This window comes from Sceloporus undulatus, chromosome 2 (genome assembly GCF_019175285.1).
Source record: "Sceloporus undulatus isolate JIND9_A2432 ecotype Alabama chromosome 2, SceUnd_v1.1, whole genome shotgun sequence".
Taxonomy (NCBI): domain Eukaryota; kingdom Metazoa; phylum Chordata; class Lepidosauria; order Squamata; family Phrynosomatidae; genus Sceloporus; species Sceloporus undulatus.
Genome location: NC_056523.1, coordinates 130,559,655 through 130,579,817, shown reverse-complemented (window position 1 = coordinate 130,579,817; position 20,163 = coordinate 130,559,655). Strand labels below are relative to the sequence as shown.

Here is a 20,163-nt window from a genome sequence, read left to right as displayed (position 1 = left end):
GGTTCCATTTCAGGCACAGGTGGAACATGTTCATTTTGTACAGGCCTGGCTTATCTCAAAACATTCCTTGGTCCCTCGCAACTCTGAATCTTTCATCTTTATACCACTGTGTTGTCCTTACTCTATGTGCAGAACTATGGCTAGTCCTGCACATAGAATAGTTAGCATTTCAGAGGTAACTGTCAAGCTAAACTTTAGGTTATTCTCAGAAAGACACACCAATATTTTCCTTTATCGTTGATGCTGATGTATACCACAGCCACGCCTCTGTAAAAATACCTACAGGCAAAGGACGATATATAGTAGCTTTCTTACAGTCAGGCAGGTCACAACCCATCACACTTCTATGTCTTTCTCATGATCAAATCAGCTGTTACTAAGACTCATCCTTCCCTCCCTTTGCATTCTTAATTCCTGAGGCTAATATTTACTCATGCATTTTACACTGGGATCATACTATGTTTTAAAGTATTTGGTCTGTTTTATGTGTGTTATATTATTTGTGCACTGCTCTGGCATCTAGGAAGGGGGTGCTTTCAAATGTTTTATATCAGGAATGGGCAAAACCTGGACCACTTTCCCTCTCAGTTATTTTTACAACCCCCACCTGAGACCCCACTGTGCCCAGGACCAAATATGGCATGGCTGGGAACCAGGTCCCTTGCTTTTAAGTGGAAGTATGTACTGAGCAGTAACACTCCTTTCAAACAAGATGTGTCCTTCAGTGCTAGTGCATGTACTGGAAAAAAAAACATTAGCAATAAATGCATCACTCTTGTTGCCACCATAGCAGCAGTATATTCAGCAGTAGGAGTGAGTGGCTGCTTGTGTGCTTCCTGAAAGTAGTGCACCCCAATTGCAAATAAAACCAATCCCACATGGAATAGGTATCTTCTAAGGCTGTCATGATGGAAGCCGGGTGCCACTTTTCACATCCCTGAAGGTTTTACCCATACACCTGCCTGAGTCTTCAGATTACCTTCCTTGGCCTCCATGGACCAAATACGTTCACTGAGAGCTGTCAAAAGATCACTACATCCAATTTCTCCCACCCTCCGTTAATTTCTGTCCAGGGAAAGAGGTATGGGTTGCACAATAAACAAGGGAAAAGTTGGAAATGACTTGAAGGTCAAGAGCAACAACACTCCACACACACAGCTATTGGCTCTCAACCTTCATAGCAAGGGAAAGTATAATTATGAAGATTCTAGGGGTGGTGGAGGAGGAAGTTGTTGCTGGTCTAGGCTACTTCTGCCATATTATGCTTTCTGCTGCTGCTGGTGGTGGTGGTGGTGGTGGTGGTGATCACAATGCTTTGTCATTAAGCAGTGAAATGAAATTTATTACAGTCGATGACCAACATAAAAAAATATAAAAAGTATAATATTATACTATGCCCAATAGAAAAAAACAAAACAAAACAATGCAAACCGTATAGTACAAATACAATAGGAATACAGCTTTAAGGTTATAGATTCAGATAACTATATAGAGTGAGATCCCTTCAAATACAAATACTAGATGAAATCAATAGAGTAAAAATTAAAAATTAAGACACCATTTTTCATCTACAAGCTATTACAGCAACACAAAAACTTGCCACCTTGGTTGTAATCCCTGGCTGCTGATCAGCCAGAAGGTAATCTATGTAAAATACATCAGGTTTACATGGTATTTTTTGTAAAATTGGTACTATAAAACAATGGTGCAGAACCTGGTAAAAGGTGCAATACAATAAAACATGCCCCACTGTTTCTACCTCCCCAAACCCACAAGGACATAAATGTTCACAGAATGGTCCTTAAGTAAGTGATGCTTTATCAGATGGGTCTCCTCATGTGCTCCGTAGGTTGTTTCCTGGAGAAAATCTGTTTACCCAGCATATCTTGGTAAATACTTCTTCCTCCCAGCACTGTTATCACATTTCTCAACCACAGACTATTGTGATTCTTTACCAAACTCTACTCCATTTGCACCTTCTTAACAACTCTATTATGCTGTCTTTGCTTTCAGGGCCAGTTCTCCCATTAGTCAGAATGAGATGGTTGCCCCAAGCAATATATTTTGGATGCCATAAAATAATAGCAAGCTGTTTTTTTTAAAAAAAACTCTCTTGGATGAATGAGTAGAGAGGTAGTAGCAATAATAATAATAATAATAATAATAATAATAATAATAACAACAATAATAAAATTTATTTGTATCCCACCCCTCTGAGAACAACTGGGCGGCTAACAAGTGAAAAATATACAACATATCAAATCCCTAGTACCCTCCCCCCCTTAAAAAGGTAAATCTGACCGAAGGGTCAAACAACAAAACAATACAACAGAACAATAATCAATACAACAGTGATCAATGGGAGCAGCAATATCTCTTTATGGGAGTTTCCTGAGGCCGGGTTGGCTATTCTGGAAAGGCCTGCCAGAAAAGATCCGTCTTAACAGCCTTTTTAAAGTTGTGGGATTTTCTTCCACATGTACCCAAATAATTTTGCTTTGGGTACCCTATCTTGGTTTGGTTTGTTGTGTCACTTGGGGCAACAAAATATCTTTATCCATACCTAGAGTCTATCTGCATAGACCATTTACATCAGTTTTCCCCTGCTCTCTCCTTTACTATCCCCAGGAGACATGACCAAAAACCCAGTTTGAGTGCAGACTGACTTCATGTAGGAAGGTCAGTTCTTCACAAAACCCAGGCAGTCTCTGCCTTAATCTGATTTTTAAGGATTCACCATTTGTACTGGATCTTCCAGGAAAATCCAGAGTGATGCCAGGCATTTGTTTACACAGCATCCACTGTACCACCCGCAGCAACTGCCACCAGTGCAGGTCACTTCCTCTGAGATCACAGTGAGGCACCCAGCCTTGATCAATGCTGGATGCCTTGTTTTCAGCCTCAGAGGGAGTGGAGTGGCTCATGGTGGTGGCGAGTGGCACAATAGGATGCTTGTTACAAAATGCCCAGGTGAAGGGGGGAAATTTGGGGCCAGATTACTCTGGGAGCAGCCTGAAGTATTCTAGCCAGTATAGGCCTTCCTCTAGTGATGCTATCATGTATAAGCTTAGCAGTGTTAAACATAATAATGATGCTAGTTAAACATAGTAATGGTGTTAAAATGTGACACTAAGAATGTATGTTGCTTACTCAGGTAAGATTACTTCCATGCTCTCAGCACTAGATTGAAATAAGATTGTTGGTGCCTGTAGGTGGAGCATTCACATCCCATTAAGCCCATGGAGGTTAACATGGGGAGAGGTTGGTTTGCTGACCAGCTTCAGGCAGGAAAATTTCTTGGCTTGGGTGTCTTCTCTTTGGACAGAGCAGCACACTGGGACATTTGATCCTATGCTCTAATTTCAGCTTCACATCAGTTCTCTCTCACCTGTGAAGGCTGCAGTTCCAAGGGCCCCTGCTTTTGTTCACAACTCCTTAGTAAGCATTAGATTCCTCTTCAAGAGCACTTGGAGCTGATGTTCTCTGTTCATGACCAGGCTAATTCAATTTCAGATTCAGTGTCTGTCTATCTCTATGACTAATCACCAATCCAATAATGGGAGATTGGAGAAGGCAATCCCATTTGTATTAAAATGCATTTAAGGCTCAGTGTGCAGAGAGGATCAACAGTGTATTAATTTGCTTGACCTCTTTATGCCAACATGAGGCAAATTATTTTGCAGCACACATTGTCTGGGTCACCTTCTGCCTTGAAGGTAGCTTTGAAGAGTGACCTTTTCAACTTTGGACATGTTGTTGTATCCTCTTAAGGACAGAAGGTGTGGTTAAGAGGATATGTCTTGCACCTTGTTCATATGATGGCCTCGCACTCCTGTTGGGTTACTAAATACAAACCCCACAGAGGAAGTGCTGATTTACTAACTCAGGACCTAAACACACATCTACTCAGCACAGTGTGTCTTAGCTTCCAAATAAATATACATTAGCTCATGTCACATACCTCACTACCTTGCTCAAAAACAACTGCAACAAAAGCCCAATTTCTACAACATCCATTAGCCTGCTAATGCTTTCTTTAGATAGACATCTTAAGTTTAAACATGCTGAAAAGGGTGTCAAACTGAATGGCAAGATGCAGAAAAGAAATTAGTGGGGCCTTGGTAGCTGCTCTGGTTTGGTTCCAGGAGCCCCCCCAACCACGGATACCAAAATCTGTGGATGCTCAAGTCCCATTAAATACAGTGGCATAGTAAAATGGCGTCCCTTATGTAAAATGGCAAAATCAAGGGTTGCTTTTTGGAATTTATTCATTTTAAAAAATATTTTCAAGCCGAGTATGGTTGAATCCATGGATAAAGAATCCATGGATATGGAGGGTCAACTCTAATGAGAGAAAATTGAAATAGGGTGAAATAAATGCTGATAAACACAAACGAGTTACAAGTTCTCAGGTGTGAGCTGTTCATTCTTCTTAAAAGTTAAGATGGAAGAGAAGCTGACTGAGCAGACTAATAAATGTCTCCTTTTTCTTTGGTCTGTCAGCCCCTTGCATGGTCCATCACACTTCTGCTCAATAGTTTGGCCATCCCTGGCCAAACTTGGCTCCCACTTTGCTTGCGTTTTACCTCTCTTGACAAAACCCTCCAATATTTCATGAGTTCATGTTATAAAGGAAGCAACAGCTGTATGTCTCATTCTTCCCACTGCAGGTGAGGGTGCCCCTCATCCTGTCTGCTGTATTTCTTGCTCAGAGGGTTGTGATTGAGGCTGCTATGGCAGATAAAGCTGGAGAGGATGTAAGGCAAAAGTCTGCTCTTCTGTTTCATATGTGTCAGATGCTTGGGGGAGAGTTTCAAGTTGACAGTTATTGCCGCTCTTTTTGAAAGGTCAGGTGTCCAATGTGCTTAATATGAATGATCTAATTTGCAGTGCATACCTTGCAAGAAACTTGTCAGTACTATTATTCCCATCTTTTGTGAATGGCAAAAATGATCTGAGACTAAGAAGGTGCAGCTTCTCTAAGGCAACCTTGTGAGTTCATGGCAGAGGCAAAGTTCACATGGGAGGTTTTCTGATTTGTAGCTCAGGGCCCTTTCACATCACACAATTAGAATATCATGATTCCATTTAAACTGCCCTGGCAACATCGTATGGAATCCCAGGATTTAACATTTAGGGAAGGGCATTTTAAATTCTCAAACAGCTCTACAAACTACATATTCCAGGAGCCCATAGGATGTTTCTGGGGCAATTAAAATGGAATCCTAGCACTATACTTGTGTCATATGAATCGCCTCAGTCTCCTAAACTATTAAGCTAATCTAGTTCATATATTCTAGGTATTCCTAGTGACAATTGTCAAGCTAGATTGTGTTCCTGTTCTGGTCTGCAGTGTGACAACAGATTTATGAAAAGCCATGTTAGCTTTGTAGTCTGCGAAGTAATTTTTCCAGCACTGGCCAGAAATGAACAGAAAGTCACCTTGGGTCTACTACTACCAAAGGACCAATTACTACTACTACTACTACTACTACTACTATTCGTATCCTGGGAGAAGAAGTGTTGTAACCAGTATTTCATATAGGCAGAGAGTTCATGGAGAAGCCTAACTTTTCATTTGAGATTTACATAAGCAGGCTGAAGGCAATTTCAAGTTGAAAATAATTTCTTCATCAACTCTTTTAATATCTGCTCATTTGAAATGGCGCCAATAAGAGGGTAGTCTTGATGAAGAGCAGAAAAAATAAATTGGAATTGACTACAGTTAGCAGAGCAGAGAGGATATGCCAGGTCAGATGGGTAACTGCTTAAGAATGTTCTGGAAGTTGAGCACTCAATCTTTTGGAGAAACTGTGGAATGGAAATTTCAGTTCTCCTGCTGATACTGCAAATGCAGTCTTCCTGAAGGCCAGGCTTGTCAAATATAAAACAAAATAAAGCCTCTCGATATTCCTTAAAGAGTAGATGTCCATGTCAAGAAGCCCTCCTCTTTTCTAAGTTACCCTGTTTGACCTTTTTTCAGTTTCCCCAAGGTGGCCAGCCTCTTACACAGGGGGAAGTCAATGAAAAGACTTTTACATGGCTGCTCACTGAGTGTTTAGTCCAGTGGACCAAGACGCTGTTGGATAAATAGAACAGTTTCTTGCACATTGAAAGCTTACTTTCCCTTTGTCTGCTTTGCCACCGGAGCAGTGTTAGTGCTTCCCATGTGAGCAGGCCATAGACAAAAAGCTGCTAGCAGGCCTGTCACATGGATGCCACCAGGTAGCCAGTCCTGTTCTGGCCTTTTAACCTCACACAATGTTGCAAGTGACCTCTCTGCAGCAGTGAGGCTTTTGTACAGTTCAGCAGCTACCTCTCTTATCATCCCAAGGCTGAGAAAAGGGCTGGGATGATTCTTGGCAAAGGGGTACAGAGACTGATTGTGAAGAGCTGGTGAAGTGGTGATGAAGTGCGGGCGAAAACGTTGCCAAGGTGGGCTGACTCCTGTATGCCCCAGGCATGAATGCAGCCCACAGGAGTTGAACCACATGGCCCCAGAAAAAGGGAATCTCCTGCTGGAGAAGGAAAGAAAAGTCAATCTTTCCAACAAGAACTCCTGTGTCCAGCCTTTTTTGTTCAGGCCACTCATGGGAAATTTGCTTTTCCACACATACCTTGTTTGTTTGCTCCCTTCCCACAGTACAAACTGGGCAAGTTCACAGCTTCTTCATGTAGAAATACAAAACACTAAATCCTGTCCATGTATGAGGACCATGAGTGCATGGGATTTGCCAAAGGGAGGTGTATATCCTTTAAGCTATTGACTTCCAAACCTTCTGGTGGAGCAAGCAGACACTTCTGTGTCTGTTGACAGAGGTGTTCAGGCCATGTATGGTGTGCTGGGCTTATGAGCATTTCCAAGTCTTGATTTCTTCCATACTGTACAGTAATTTATGCTCTGTACCTCACACACTGTTGTCTGGCTCATGGAAATAACACACAGTATCATTTGATAAGTTGTAAGTTGTCCATTACATTAATTGCCCCAGTTTGACTCTGACAAGGAAATGGCAAAAGCAATAGTTGTGGTTACCTTTTGCTTATTTAAGTCCTGTGCTCCACCTCAGTTTCTGCCAGGAGTTGGTCATTCCATTAAGAACAGTGGCTTTACTGAGCTGCATCTAAAAGCCAATATAGTGATCTACTTAAGTTTTCAGTGTAGTTAAACTACAGTGATTTGGAATCAGTTTCTCTTGCAACCCTTCAGAAAAGGTTTATTCCCTGCCTGAAAGAATGAGCAGCTATTGAGGGTCAGTCATGGCTGCCTTCCCTCTGCTTGGTCGCCCACATGTTTCTCAAGGTTTCACCACAGCAGCACTTTGCTCATGTTGGTTTTCCTGGCTCTCAAGACTTTTACAGTACAGTAGTTATCTTGATGCCCTGGGGCAACATTTTGGCAGTGGTGTTGAAGAGCTGGTGTTGAAGAGTGGAGGCTTAATTACTTAAGATGAGAGAACATTTGGTGAAGTAGAATTCTTCCAAATAGGAGATAAACACAACTCCTATCATTTTTGCTTCCATGATGAGACCTGCAAAGGGGGCAGCATTTAAGAATAACTTAAAATTTGTATCTCTCTTCTGTGGTAGCTTTGATCAGTTGGGATTGTGCTGGACAGACAAAGATTAGATTGTTTCTAATCCTTTGGATATTTGAGTATATTGGTGGTATCCTGGCTTCTACAGGGGATGAAGATTTGTTAAAAATGAGTAGAGTCCAAAGAATTGTTAGTCCGCCTCTCATTAGAAAAAAAGTTTGTTCTCACAAAGTGGGAAAGAGGGTGCATACCTCTAAAGGCATATCTGTTTTGCAGTTGTTGACTCTCTAAATTGGCAGCCTGAACATCTCAGACGCATACTATCTCCCATGGTCTGAGGAATTATAATCTTTTAAGATGCTAAGAGTTCCTCTGGGATATCCCAGCTCCCCTTATAATGTAAAAATACTCCATTGAGCATTGGAGTTTTATAAGTATTTTTATATCATGGCAGTGGGGAAGCAACAATACGTTTATCATTTCCAGGAGGCTGGGCTATGTTCTCTAACAAAGAAGTTCAGAATTACCAGTCCAGAAATCATCTTTATGTTGAAAGATCACTCGCACATATACATAAGCTCATTCTATACAGGAAAGCTATCTCCTAAAACCATGATGCATGCTTTGGAAGGTTAGTTGCAACACCCATCCGCTATGATTGCCTGTGGAGAAATCCTTCTATAGGAATTTATTTTGGGTTCCTCGAAGGATGTCTTTTTTTCCCTCCCTTCTCTTAAGGAGGCCTGTCTTTTTGTCCAGCTTTAAACTGCCATTCTCAGTCTAGTGCCTGTTAAGCCTGTTCTTTTTGACTTGTCAGAGAGTTAAATTCATAACAGGAGCGATTAAACTAATTTGGCTACATGGAAATGAGGTCTAATTAATCATGATGTCCAGACTTCTTCTGCTTTTTGGAGCTGCTTCTAATTTTACATTCCTCCTTGGCCACTTGAAAAGCTTCTGTGTTAGTCTTAACTTCTTTGAAGGCGCTCTTATTGAATTTAAATGTATTCACTCACCCATGATTGCTGCCGAAAAGCCCTTGTCTGTGCTGGCAATCCATGCAGAGGCAGGATGGGGGCTGGGGAGTACTATATGAACGGGTGCAATTACAACAAGATCAGTAGACTGGGAGAGAAGTTTCAGTTGTGCTGCCATTCTCCTGTATCACAGGTGCCAATCACAGGTGGCTGACCCTGCAGGGAGAGAAATGGCTCTCATCTACGTGCATAAATGGGGCATGATTCCAAGAGGTCATGCACACCCCAAACATCACTGTTGGAACCACAGAGTCCAGTGCAACCAGGGGTTTCACATAGGCCATTAGCATGGGGACAGATTTGCTTTCATTTAGATTCCTCATTTAAATGACTTGTGGGTTACTTCCTTAATAGCCTGTACACGCAAAGTATAAAAGTTGCTGATGTCTGTGTTTTTTCTTTCTTTCTTTTTTTTGAACTCTTAAATGGAGAGAAACTGATGAATAATGCAACTTCAGGGATTAATGAATGCTCAACCCATTTGGTCAGATGGAGCCAGAATCCTCATCCCATCCCTCTGCCAACTGCAAAGATTAAAGAGGTCATTTAGGCTGCTGTAAGCTTTGTTTCAGGCCCCGTGGACTTCTGTGTTGTCAAGTAGAAAGAATATGGATTGGTGGTGAAGATTCCCAGGTTTCCAACCTAGAATATGGCTACAGTTGTTCATCAGGCATATGCAGAAAGTCTTGGGAGATGGTGAAACAGGACGGATTAAGTAATTAATGAAGAACAGAAAAAAATAAGCCCTTTTTAAAAGGTCCTTTTGTGTGAAACGTAGTTAGACACTCAAGATTTTTTCCACCCCCAACCTACAAATTGGCTCTACTTGTTCTGAGTCATCTTATTTCCAAGAAACCCTTTGCCTTCTCTTTCCTTCATGTGAGCAACACACATACACACACTCACCCTATGCAGGAAATGGCTACAGATTACTCCATTACCCCTCTGGCCCAGCCATGTGAAATGAATCCCTGATAATGATGAGAGAATGTCTAATGCAACTGCTCCATAAACATCAGTGAGCTTTTAATCTAACCACTACCCAGTCACTGGCTGCTTATTTTCCATTCCTTCCCACCACCCTTTTCCCCTTTGTTTCCTTTAAGGGGGGCTGCTTTAGTGGAACCCCACAGAGATTTAAAGAAGGGCCATGGCAAAGTAGAGGGAGTGAGACACACACTGTCTCCCAAGGAAATGGAGGTGCTCATAAAACCAAACAGTGCTGTGGCTAAGTAGTTCCCCCTTCGGCGGGAGATACTTCTGCTGGTGGGAGGACATTTTGTGGAGCACAAAATGCCTTGTTGAAAGGAAAACTTAAAAATAGGAACCCTGCTGGATCAGGCCAAGCGGCTACCTGGTCTAACATTCTGTTCCCACCTGGCTGGCCAAAATGTCCTTAGGAATCCCACAAGTGGGACATGCCAGCAGTTGACATCCTATTGCATTCCCCCCTCTGCATTCTTTATTGTCACTATATTATTCAGTTATCAAGAATGTTTACCATTTAGTTTTTGTACAAAATACCTCTAGAGTAGTTTCTCAAAGTGCCAACGTTCTCTCCGGGGACACTGTTGGACATCACTGTGTTATGTGTTACCAGGAAATGACTATGAGAAGTGCTGTGTTATCAGGACCCTGGGCTTCCAGTGCACATGTCCAGAGGCACATGGCATAGCAATCTTTCAGAATGAATTGATTCACTAACAAATTATCATGCCTTTCTTCCAAAACAGGATCTACGTGGCTTACAATATAGTTTAAATAGGATTTTAAAAGACCAACTGTTAAAAAAAACCCAATTTTTTAATAAAAGGGAAGTTAAAGCACAAAGAAGCTAGCAAATTCAATTTAAAAACAAAGAAGCTTAGTTTTTTGGGGTTTTTTTTTTAATTGTTCTGGATTTGGCCAGTGGTGGGAAGAGAGACAGCCTTGGTGTCCCATGGATTCAGCTCAGTTCCTAGAAGGAAGGTGGGATATAAATAGAATATGTCCATCATATGCCCAGGCAATACAAGGCTGTGTGACTCCAGTTGACACTTGGTATATTTACCATGGCATACATATTGTGATACCTACAGTGCCTCATGAAATGGGAAATGGCCTCAGCACTCAGAAGTATAGCAGCTGATACCTCTCTCCAAGGACTACCTCCCTTCTGTGAATAAGCTTCCACTTATCTAAAGGCTTCACGCACCAATGCAAATCTGACAAATGAATGCTACCTTCTCTACAAATAACAACCTGTTATCTTCTAGCACTGTTATTTGAGACTTGAGGATGTACATGAATGTCTCATGGCATAACAAGAAGATTAAAGGCCAGGGACAAGTGATGAGCCATTGAGTAGTGGTAGATGCTATTCCATAAAGCTTTTTTCTGCCCTGTTAAATGGAGTCAAAATTTCCTACAGCTTTAAAAACTATGAGGGTAAAAAGGTTAAAAGTTTGAGAAACGTAGATTGGTGGACCAGAGTAAGAGGATTCTCCCAGACATTTATTGTACGTTTATAGAAATCAGATTGTATTGAAGAACCAGAGTCTTAAAATGTACTAAATGTTTTTAAAGATAACTCTCTGGCTAATCAGATTCTTATTATAGTGTCATTTGGCTCTCTCAAACTATGGATTCTCTTCATATTCTCAGATCAGATGTGCTTACCTCTTTATTGTTGGGGGCTTGCAATGTCAGATGATAAGGGAAAGAGACCCACATATAAGCTAAAATGTGGCTTTTGTTTTCTGGCGTTCACTATTTTGAGGATCCCTTCTGTTTCCTACCCAAACTCTTTCAAAGGCCAATTGATCCCATTGGTGACACCTCTGGCATTCAATTAATGTCTGTTCCACTGACCTATTGAGATGTGTAGCTCAGCAGCAAGGTAATACTTTCAAGTTTCTAGGATTCTGGATTACTTTATTGAGCAACAGAAAAGAGTGCAGTAAACTACTTCTGCCGTAATAGAGCAGATATAAAAATTGAGAATTGTTGTTTTTCCCCTCAAGCTGCTCAGCATGATAGCAGTAAGAAATGCAATTTCACACATGGCCATTTTTATTGTACTTTTAGTAATTTCAGTCAATATTTCCCCTCTGAAGGTCTGATCCTTCGCTTGCTTTACCCCTTTCAAATTTCATTCTGCTTAAAAAGGGACCTTCTGCAAAGCTCAGATGGGGAATACAGTGGCTTGGATGATTCTAACTTTCACACTCAGTTATACGGTGGACCCTCCACATTCACTGGGGTTAGGGGCACAACACCCCCATAAAAGTGGGAAAACCGCAAATAAAAAACTTACTTTTTTTTAACCTGAGGGAACACCTGTCAAGGAATCTCTAGGTCCTCCAGGGCAATTCTATGGTCAAGATCTGCCAGACAATGAAATTGTGCTGGAGGGCCTACAAATACCCAAAGACGTATTGTCTCTAGGAATCTCTGGGTCCTCCAGTGTGAATTTTGGCAGAAGTTGACAATAGAGTCATGCTGAGGGAGACTATATTACCATATTAATCAAATCATGAATAATCAAATCCACAAAAGGCAAAGCCACAAGTGTGGAGGGCCACCTGTATATCTTTACTCTTTCATGGACTCCCTAAATACCACCCGTGGCCTGTAGGTGGCATTGTTCCTGTCTCTGTTGTGTACCTTGGATCTTCTGTAAGAAAGCTCAGGTTACCTCTGTTATCTGGTGTTTCTGTCATTCTAGCTTCTGGGCCCTGCCTTTAGAAGCTCATGAGCACAGCTCAAACGGTGTCGGCCAGTTTGTTGTTGTTAAGTTTGACATAGCAACAGCGTGTAAAACACTTCTGTACCTCCCTTTTCTTCTTCTACTTGTCTCTCCCCACAACTGCCCCATTAACAAGAACCCCTCTCTCAATTTTCTTTATTGAGAAGTGTCAACAGATTAGGGGAGAATCCCTCTGTGCAGACAAAAAGCTGCCACAAAAGGCATTAGGCTTTCAGCTATTGGATTACCATGTGGCCACCTGTCAACTGACTCTGTAAATGTATCTGTCTTTGAACTGTTTTTCACATTAGAAGTCTGCAAGGTGATGTTTCTCAATGCACCCTTGTTGTTAAATGACTGTTACAGCTTCCTGCTTTCGAGGTTTTTTTTTTTTTTTTTGCAGGGAGGAGGCTAAAGGACTTTAGAGGGAGCATTAGAGCTCCTTTGAGCTAGAACACTGATGTAATAATGTCTTAAATGGTTAATGGGCAAAGCAGGCCAATCCATCTGCAGATTAGGTACATTGCTTTACCTATGCAAGGCATCTTACAGAAGAAATATTGACAAACTCTTTGATGGCTTCTTGTGGCTTGAGATGATTCTAAGAACAGAACTCCATTTCTAGCTGAACACTTCTGTTCTGGGCCATGAAGAATAGAAATAGTCCAGGATTTACTTTGAACACACACACAAAAAATGCACCTGATTATTCTGGACAGAAAATACATTTCTACATGAAAAATAGAATTCTGCACAGAGAATACTGTGCCTTTGTAGGAAATTTGAAAACCAGTTTCCTGATACAGACAGAAAAGTTTTTTGCTCTCTGAGGTCAAATTTCCTGCTTGGCGCAATAACTTTCATTGGAAACAACAAACTAGGCCTGCCCACCCTTTACCCTCACCAACACATCTGACTACTATTTGCCTTTCTTGCTCCTATTTGGTCTTCCATAAATTATTAGACAGCCAACTGTCTCAATCTAGCAAGTTACACTACCATGTTTCGTTCATATTGTTACAAAATGATATGCGTGTTGTGCCATCTTTGTTCACTATGCACATGTAACCTGCTTGTTGCAATAGCTCCACTGGCTACTGGGTCCATTGCTGGTTCTGGTTATGACCTATAAAGCCCCATATGGCTTAGGACTGTGCTGTCTGAAAGAAGGCCATCTTGGTGGCTTGTTCCAGGTTGTGGAACTCCTTCTCTTTCTTTATTTATACAGGCTCTTGACTATTGACTGGTTGTTGTTTCCACTGGTATGTGCCCACGGATTACATTTCTATTATTGTTATAATATTACAATAACAGTTCAGTGGCAAGGGGAGAAAAAGAGAACTTTATATAAATATAGAATACATTCATAACCAAGTTCCAGACTTGACAGCGGATCAAATCTTACCATTAACACACAGGACTTTTGGCATGATAACTCTTTTTTAAAAAAAATCAAAAGAATGTTTAATGTAAGGACTATCATATAGTAGTTTATTTGAATGAGACAGTAATTATGTAATTCATAGAATCATAGAGTTGGAAGATACCACAAGGGTCATTCAGTCTAACCCCCTGCCATGCAGGAACTCACAATCAAGGCATTCCTGACAGATGGCCATCCAGCCTCTGTTTAAAGATCTCCAAGAAAGGAGACTCCATCACACTTCCTGTAATTCAGTATTAATGTTATTCATTTTTTAAAAAAAAAACATTGTTACATTTAGTGCTTTAAAATTGTTTTAAATTCCTGATATTTTAAAATAGGATAATATGTAAAACTGTTATTTGTAGTTTACATCATTGGATTTCAGCTCTATTTTGTTTCAGGTTGTGAACTGCCTTAGACACGCTATTGGGAGAAAGGTGGGATCTAAATGAAATAAATTAGTTTGGAAATGATGCTGTGTTTCTCCTTGGCTGAGCAGATTGTCTGGCATAGGCAGTACCAAGAATGGCAAATGACAATTATAATAAATTCACTTCTGTTTCCTAACCAGTCTTCCTGTTCCTTCTCTTTTTTCACAGAGAGTTGATGCCAAGAACTCTCGATGGGCAGATCACCATGGAAAAAACGCCCAGCTACTTTGTCACAAAGGAAGCACCTGCCCGTATCTCTGCCATGTCGAAGGACACCAAACTCATTGTGGTGGTGAGAGATCCGGTCACCAGAGCCATTTCTGACTACACACAGACGCTTTCCAAGAAGCCTGATATCCCCACCTTTGAGAGCCTGACTTTCAAAAACAGGACTACAGGCCTTATTGATACCTCTTGGAGTGCCATCCAGATTGGCATTTATGCCAAACATCTGGAAAACTGGCTCCTGTATTTCCCCATTGGGCAAATCCTCTTTGTCAGTGGGGAGAGACTGATCAGTGACCCAGCTGGTGAGTTGGGCCGCGTCCAGGACTTTCTGGGCCTCAAGAGAATCATCACGGACAAACACTTCTACTTCAACAAGACCAAGGGTTTCCCTTGCCTGAAAAAGGCAGAAGGCAGCAGCAAGCCTCACTGCCTGGGCAAAACAAAAGGGCGGACCCACCCCAGCATCGACCAGAAGGTGGTGCAGCGGCTGAGGGAGTTCTACAGGCCCTTCAACATGAAGTTCTACCAGATGACTGGGCACGACTTTGGCTGGGATTGATGGCTAATATAGAAGCATGTGCCAGAGTTAATCCTGTCATTTCAGCTTGCTTCCTCCTATATCTGTAGATAGGTCTATATGTAAAATGTACAGAAATCTATTTTATAATAATTTATTTTTAATTCATAAGCAATTAATTCACTAAGTTGCCTAACCACACTATAGCCCATAGCTGTGTTTTATTTTGTTTTGTTTTAAACATTCCACAGTGTTGATTCTTGCTATGCTGTAGCTTCTTTGGTTGCCTGGTTCACTTTGAACTGGAAAGTGCTTCCAGCTATCATCCCAGGAGACATTTAGGATAGAAAAGTGGAGAGAAAGGGAGGTGGATGAGGGAGAATTGAGAAAAGCACAATCTTTTTTTCTTCCTCTCTGATACGGGTACTAGACATGCTGAAATACTTTTGTGCAAGGCCCTTCAGGTAGCATCTTCTGTCTCTTCGTAAGTCAATCCTCTTTCACAATTCAGGCTTGGAGTCTAGCTGCAGTAGCTGTCTTTTTATGTGGCTGTGGTACAGGGAGAGAATTTGCTACTCTCCAGCCATGCTGCTGCTGCTACCTGTTTCCCAGGTTCAATGGTCTTGGTGTATAGAGCATTCTCTTGCTCCTTATAGGGCAAGTGTGGATCACAGATGTTCTTGGACTGCAGCTCCCATCAGCCATAGCCAGCATAGCCAACAGTAAGGCAGAGCTGGAAGGAATAAGTTACAACTAGCATAGATATAGCTGTGTTTAGTCTGTAGAATGAATATGTAGAGAGCTCCTGTAGCACCTCTGAGACTAACTGAAAAAAAAAGGAGTTGGCAGCATGAGCTTTCATAGACTTAAGTATACTTTCCCAAATGCACCTGAGGTAGTAGACAAATCTACAAAAGCTCATGCTGCCAACTTGTTTCTTTCATTTAGTCTCAAAAGTGCTACAAGAGCTCTCCATATACTGTTACAACCAGCATAGTTATTGATAATGAGTTACCAGTACTTTGGGGGAGGGCATAAGACAATTGTATTTTAAAAATTAACATAATGTATGGAAACAAAGTTCCTCTGCTGGTGCAATGAGTAAAATTTTAGAGTTTAAAAAGTTACTATTGAAGGACATTTTTAGAGGTATTTTGACAGGAATTTCCCCATGCTATTCTCTTATCAGTTTTTTATTTTCTTAAAAAGTGACAGGGATTTTAGAAATAACAAGAGACACAACAAACAACACGGGATGTTGTTTCTTATGTATTGCAACAAGTAGAATACTTGTGTATTATTTAATATGGCCATAAATCAATGAATGAAATAATAGAAATCACAAGCAAAAGAACAACAAAAGAAACATATTATGGAATATACAAAGGCAAGATCTTGTCATTTGAAAAAAAATGCTGTAATAGTAACCCATTACTTTTTAAGCACTCTTAACAGGTAACAAGAATAAATTGTTTTGAAAAGTAATTTCCCAAGCTCTGGATGAGGAATAATGGGATTCGCTGTTCAAGAATGTTGGGAAGCCCACCTATTGCCCAATCCTGTTGTAGAAGCTACAAGGTGAAAAACTTGCACTGTCTGGATGTCTGTAGTATCACTTTTCTTTTTAATGCAGATTCCCTGGGCTGAGAACTATGCATATTTTGATTTTGTCCAGCTTTAACTCTTTATTGTTGAAAAAAAAGTGAAATGTCTAACTGGAACAAGTCATATTACACTCTTGTTTTTAGGGGTTTTTTTTTAGCTTGATTATCAAACTGTTCTCTTAGATGAAAACCATGCTGTCTGAACTTGCAGGGTGAATCACTCTGCTGCCTTTGACTCCAGCAATCACTAGCCCTACAGTCAGTGTGCTATTAGATGATAGAAGCCAATGTATGTGGCACATTGCCATAGTCGGCCTAGATGGTGCCTCTTCCACACATAAAGTTCACAATGAGTATTTTTGCATTTAAGTCAAAAGCAAATGGGATTAGCGTTTGGTGCTGAGCTGAGAGGTTTTTGCTTGGCACATGGTATAAAATGGTGTGTGTCTACACACACACACACACACACACACACACACACACAGGCCTACTTTCATGAAACCCACTGGGATGGGCAGTGGAGGTGAAGCTGTGCTGCCTGTGTGAAACTCACCAAAGAATTTCACAAATTGCCATGCTGGATTGCTGCCAGTGTAGTAGCCATTTCATGAGACTGAGATGGTTGATTGGGTCTAGTCACTGCTGAATGTGCAGCAGCAGAACTACATCACATCATTTTGTAGTGAAATTTCTCAGGCATGTCTATGGGCATGCCCTAGACATTCACAGCAAATTCTCAGAAAGCGGTATTTCCAACATAGACATACATTGAGTTGCCTGTCTAGGGCTTGGAAAGTTATTTTAAAGTAGAATAACTATATAAATACTGAAGCCAATTATAATTGGTTGGTTGGATGAAGCTCTCAATTCAAGATCCCTCATCCCCATTGTCCTACAACAGCTCATTTCTTTCTTTAAGTATATTGTTGTATCCATTCTTCTTCAACATAATTTTTCAGGCTCTCTTTCGGCATGATTTCCAGCTTTATCCTGAGAGGCAATTGCACTGGGTGTGCTCTGTAAGAAACTGTGACTGATATCCTACATTGAGAAGGCAGAGTCTAATGCTCCACCCAGATTCAGTGGTTACATGAAGTAGGGAGAGTACAGAAATTAGATCGAACTATTCTGAGAAGGCCTGCCGGAAGAAATCCATCTTGACAGCTTTTTTGAAGTTGTCTAGGCTGGTTATTTGACATATCTCTTCCTCTTCCTCTTCTTTTTTTACATAATTATCCATGCTATATTTGGGTATGATTGCCAGATTTATCCTGAGAGGCAATTGCACTGGGTGTGCTCTGTGAGAAATTGTGACTGAGATCCTATATCAAGAAGGCAGTGTCTAATGCTCCACCCAGGTGGTTCTTCTTCCTCTTCCTCTTCCTCTTCCTCCTCCTCTTCCTCTTCTACCTAATTTTCCATACTGTGTTTGGGTATGATTGCCAGCTTTATCCTGAGAGGCAAATTTATTTAGTGTGCTCTTTGAGAAAGCGTGACTGAGATCCTACATCAAGAAGGCAGAATCTAATGCTCCACCCAGGTAGTTTTTCTGCACTAAAAGGTAAAGTTTTCTCCTCTGGTGTGATTGTTAAATTGTGTTCAACTGTAGGAGGAGATGCTCATCTCCATTACCCAGACGAGGGAGCTAGCACTGTCAAAGATGATTCTGTGGTCATGTGGCCAGCATGACGCATCAAACACTGTTACCTTCCCACCCAAGTAGTACCTATTGAGCTGCTTGCGCTTTTACAGGTTTTTGAACTGCTAGGTTGGCAGAAGCTGGAAGTAGTGATGGGAGTTCACTCTATCACATGGTGCTTGGGCCTCGAACTGCTGACCCTGCAATGGCCAGAGTCAGTGTCTTAACCCCTGAGCCACTGCACCCCTCTCCTTCTGCACTGGCAGTTGTCAAATCCTGGGAGAAGTTGCTGCTTACTGATGGGGCAGGGAAGGAGGAGGAAGGCAGTTCAGTCAAAGATGCATTAGCTGGTCTCAGCTCAGTAGGAGAAAGAAATAAGGTGCATTCATAGAGGGAGGGTACCCTGCTTTTCCTTATCCTTTGAACCCAGACCAGCTGCTTCTTTCTCCTGTGAATGGCCTCTCCCCTCCACACTGATAAGCAACAAACAGTAGCAGTAGGGCTTGACAGCTAAAGGTTTGTTTGTGTGTTTGTGTGTGTTCATGTGAGGTTTTGGACGGGGAGCAAAGAGTGTTCATGTTTGCAGGCTTTCCTATTAACAATGCACCCTCCAGTTTGATAGTCTTGGGGCCTGTGAATATCCTATTACAGTTGGCCCTCCATTTTTGCAGGGGATTCATTCCAGGCTCCCCTCCCCCAGTGAAAACCGAGGCTCATGCATATTCAAGCCCCATAGGCTTGAATGGGGCACACCCCCATGTGCACGGGCCCATGTGTGCATGCCACTGAAAATAGTGGAGGTCGCCCCTCCGCAAATATTCAAGGTCGCGGATCTCAGATCCACAGGTTAGGACAGGCGACTACTTTTTTTGGAAAGTAACAACCTATGATATGAGCAGTTTGACCCATACATTTTCCTACAGAGCAATATGCAAATTTAATATTAAGCCTCTTTTCTTTCTCACTGTATCCTTGGACACTCTTTTGACTCTGCTTTACTTATTCAATGAACATGTTTTTTTTCTGGTGCCATGCAGCATAATTTCCTTGAAAAATCTCTGTTGATTTGCTATTTCTGATTTTTTCCCTATGAATCCCCCCAACCCTTTCCTTTGTAAAACCCTTTTAAAAATCTGTTTGCTGTTGGACTTCAGAACTCTGTGCTTGGACTTGTGTATTTCTCCTTTGAATAGAATTGTATCCAGATGCCTTCCTGAACTGCACAAATCACATTTACAAAGTAGGCACTGTATCTACAGGCCATCTGAATTGTTTTTATGAAGTAAAAGTAATAGTATGCTGTTAACCCACTGTTAAATATTTTAAGTAAACTGCTAATCCTGCTTGCGTGGCCCATATAAGGGAAACCTTATGAAACCAATTAATTTTTTTTTTTTAAAAAAAAAAGCCTTACCTAAAATTATTACAGCCATAATGGCCACTGTACTGTCTGGCACTTGAACTGCTGACATGAGCCTGAACAACATCATCACCATTTTTGTTGGAGTTCTAAGAATGTACACAATCATAACTCAGAAGTGTGGTTAGACTTTTTTTTCACATAACATTAATTTATGGCTGAGTTCCATTCAGCAGTGCAGTATGTCCAGGTATTAGCAATATTTTTTGTGTGTGTGTGTGTTTGCTGTAACATGTTACATCTTAGAATAGTATACTTGTAAAGGAAAACAAATGGCAAGCAAAAACTGTAAATTGAATATTTTGTGGTATGTACAACACAAATTAATTTTACACAGAGCTTTCTAGGAAGATGAAATTCTGATTCATACTATTTCTTTGGAGAAATAAAATATATTTTACCAAAGTGTGGAAGGAGTCTCATTTACTCTTCAGTGTGTGAGTAAAGAAACGGTGTGGCTTTGCTGGACTATGATCTGTCTATGGAATAATTTCCGCTGTAGAAGGGATCCCATCATCACAAGGCATGCTATCTTAAACTAATGGGAACCATAATCCAGAACATTCCTATGGTTAGTGTTGTGAGTACTGATAGTA

At 41.1% G+C, this 20,163-nt stretch overlaps 1 protein-coding gene across 1 annotated transcript in view; it reads left to right on the top strand.

The window, feature by feature from the left end:
- LOC121922311 (heparan sulfate glucosamine 3-O-sulfotransferase 3B1-like) overlaps positions 1 to 19,975 on the top strand; it is a 41,569-nt gene extending 21,594 nt beyond the window's left edge. Inside the window, exon 2 of the mRNA XM_042451556.1 lies at positions 14,328 to 19,975. Coding sequence (XP_042307490.1) covers positions 14,328 to 14,946 — 619 coding nt within the window. The 3' untranslated portion in view covers positions 14,947 to 19,975. The remainder of the gene's footprint in view (positions 1 to 14,327) is intronic.
- The last annotated feature ends 188 nt before the right edge of the window (positions 19,976 to 20,163 follow it).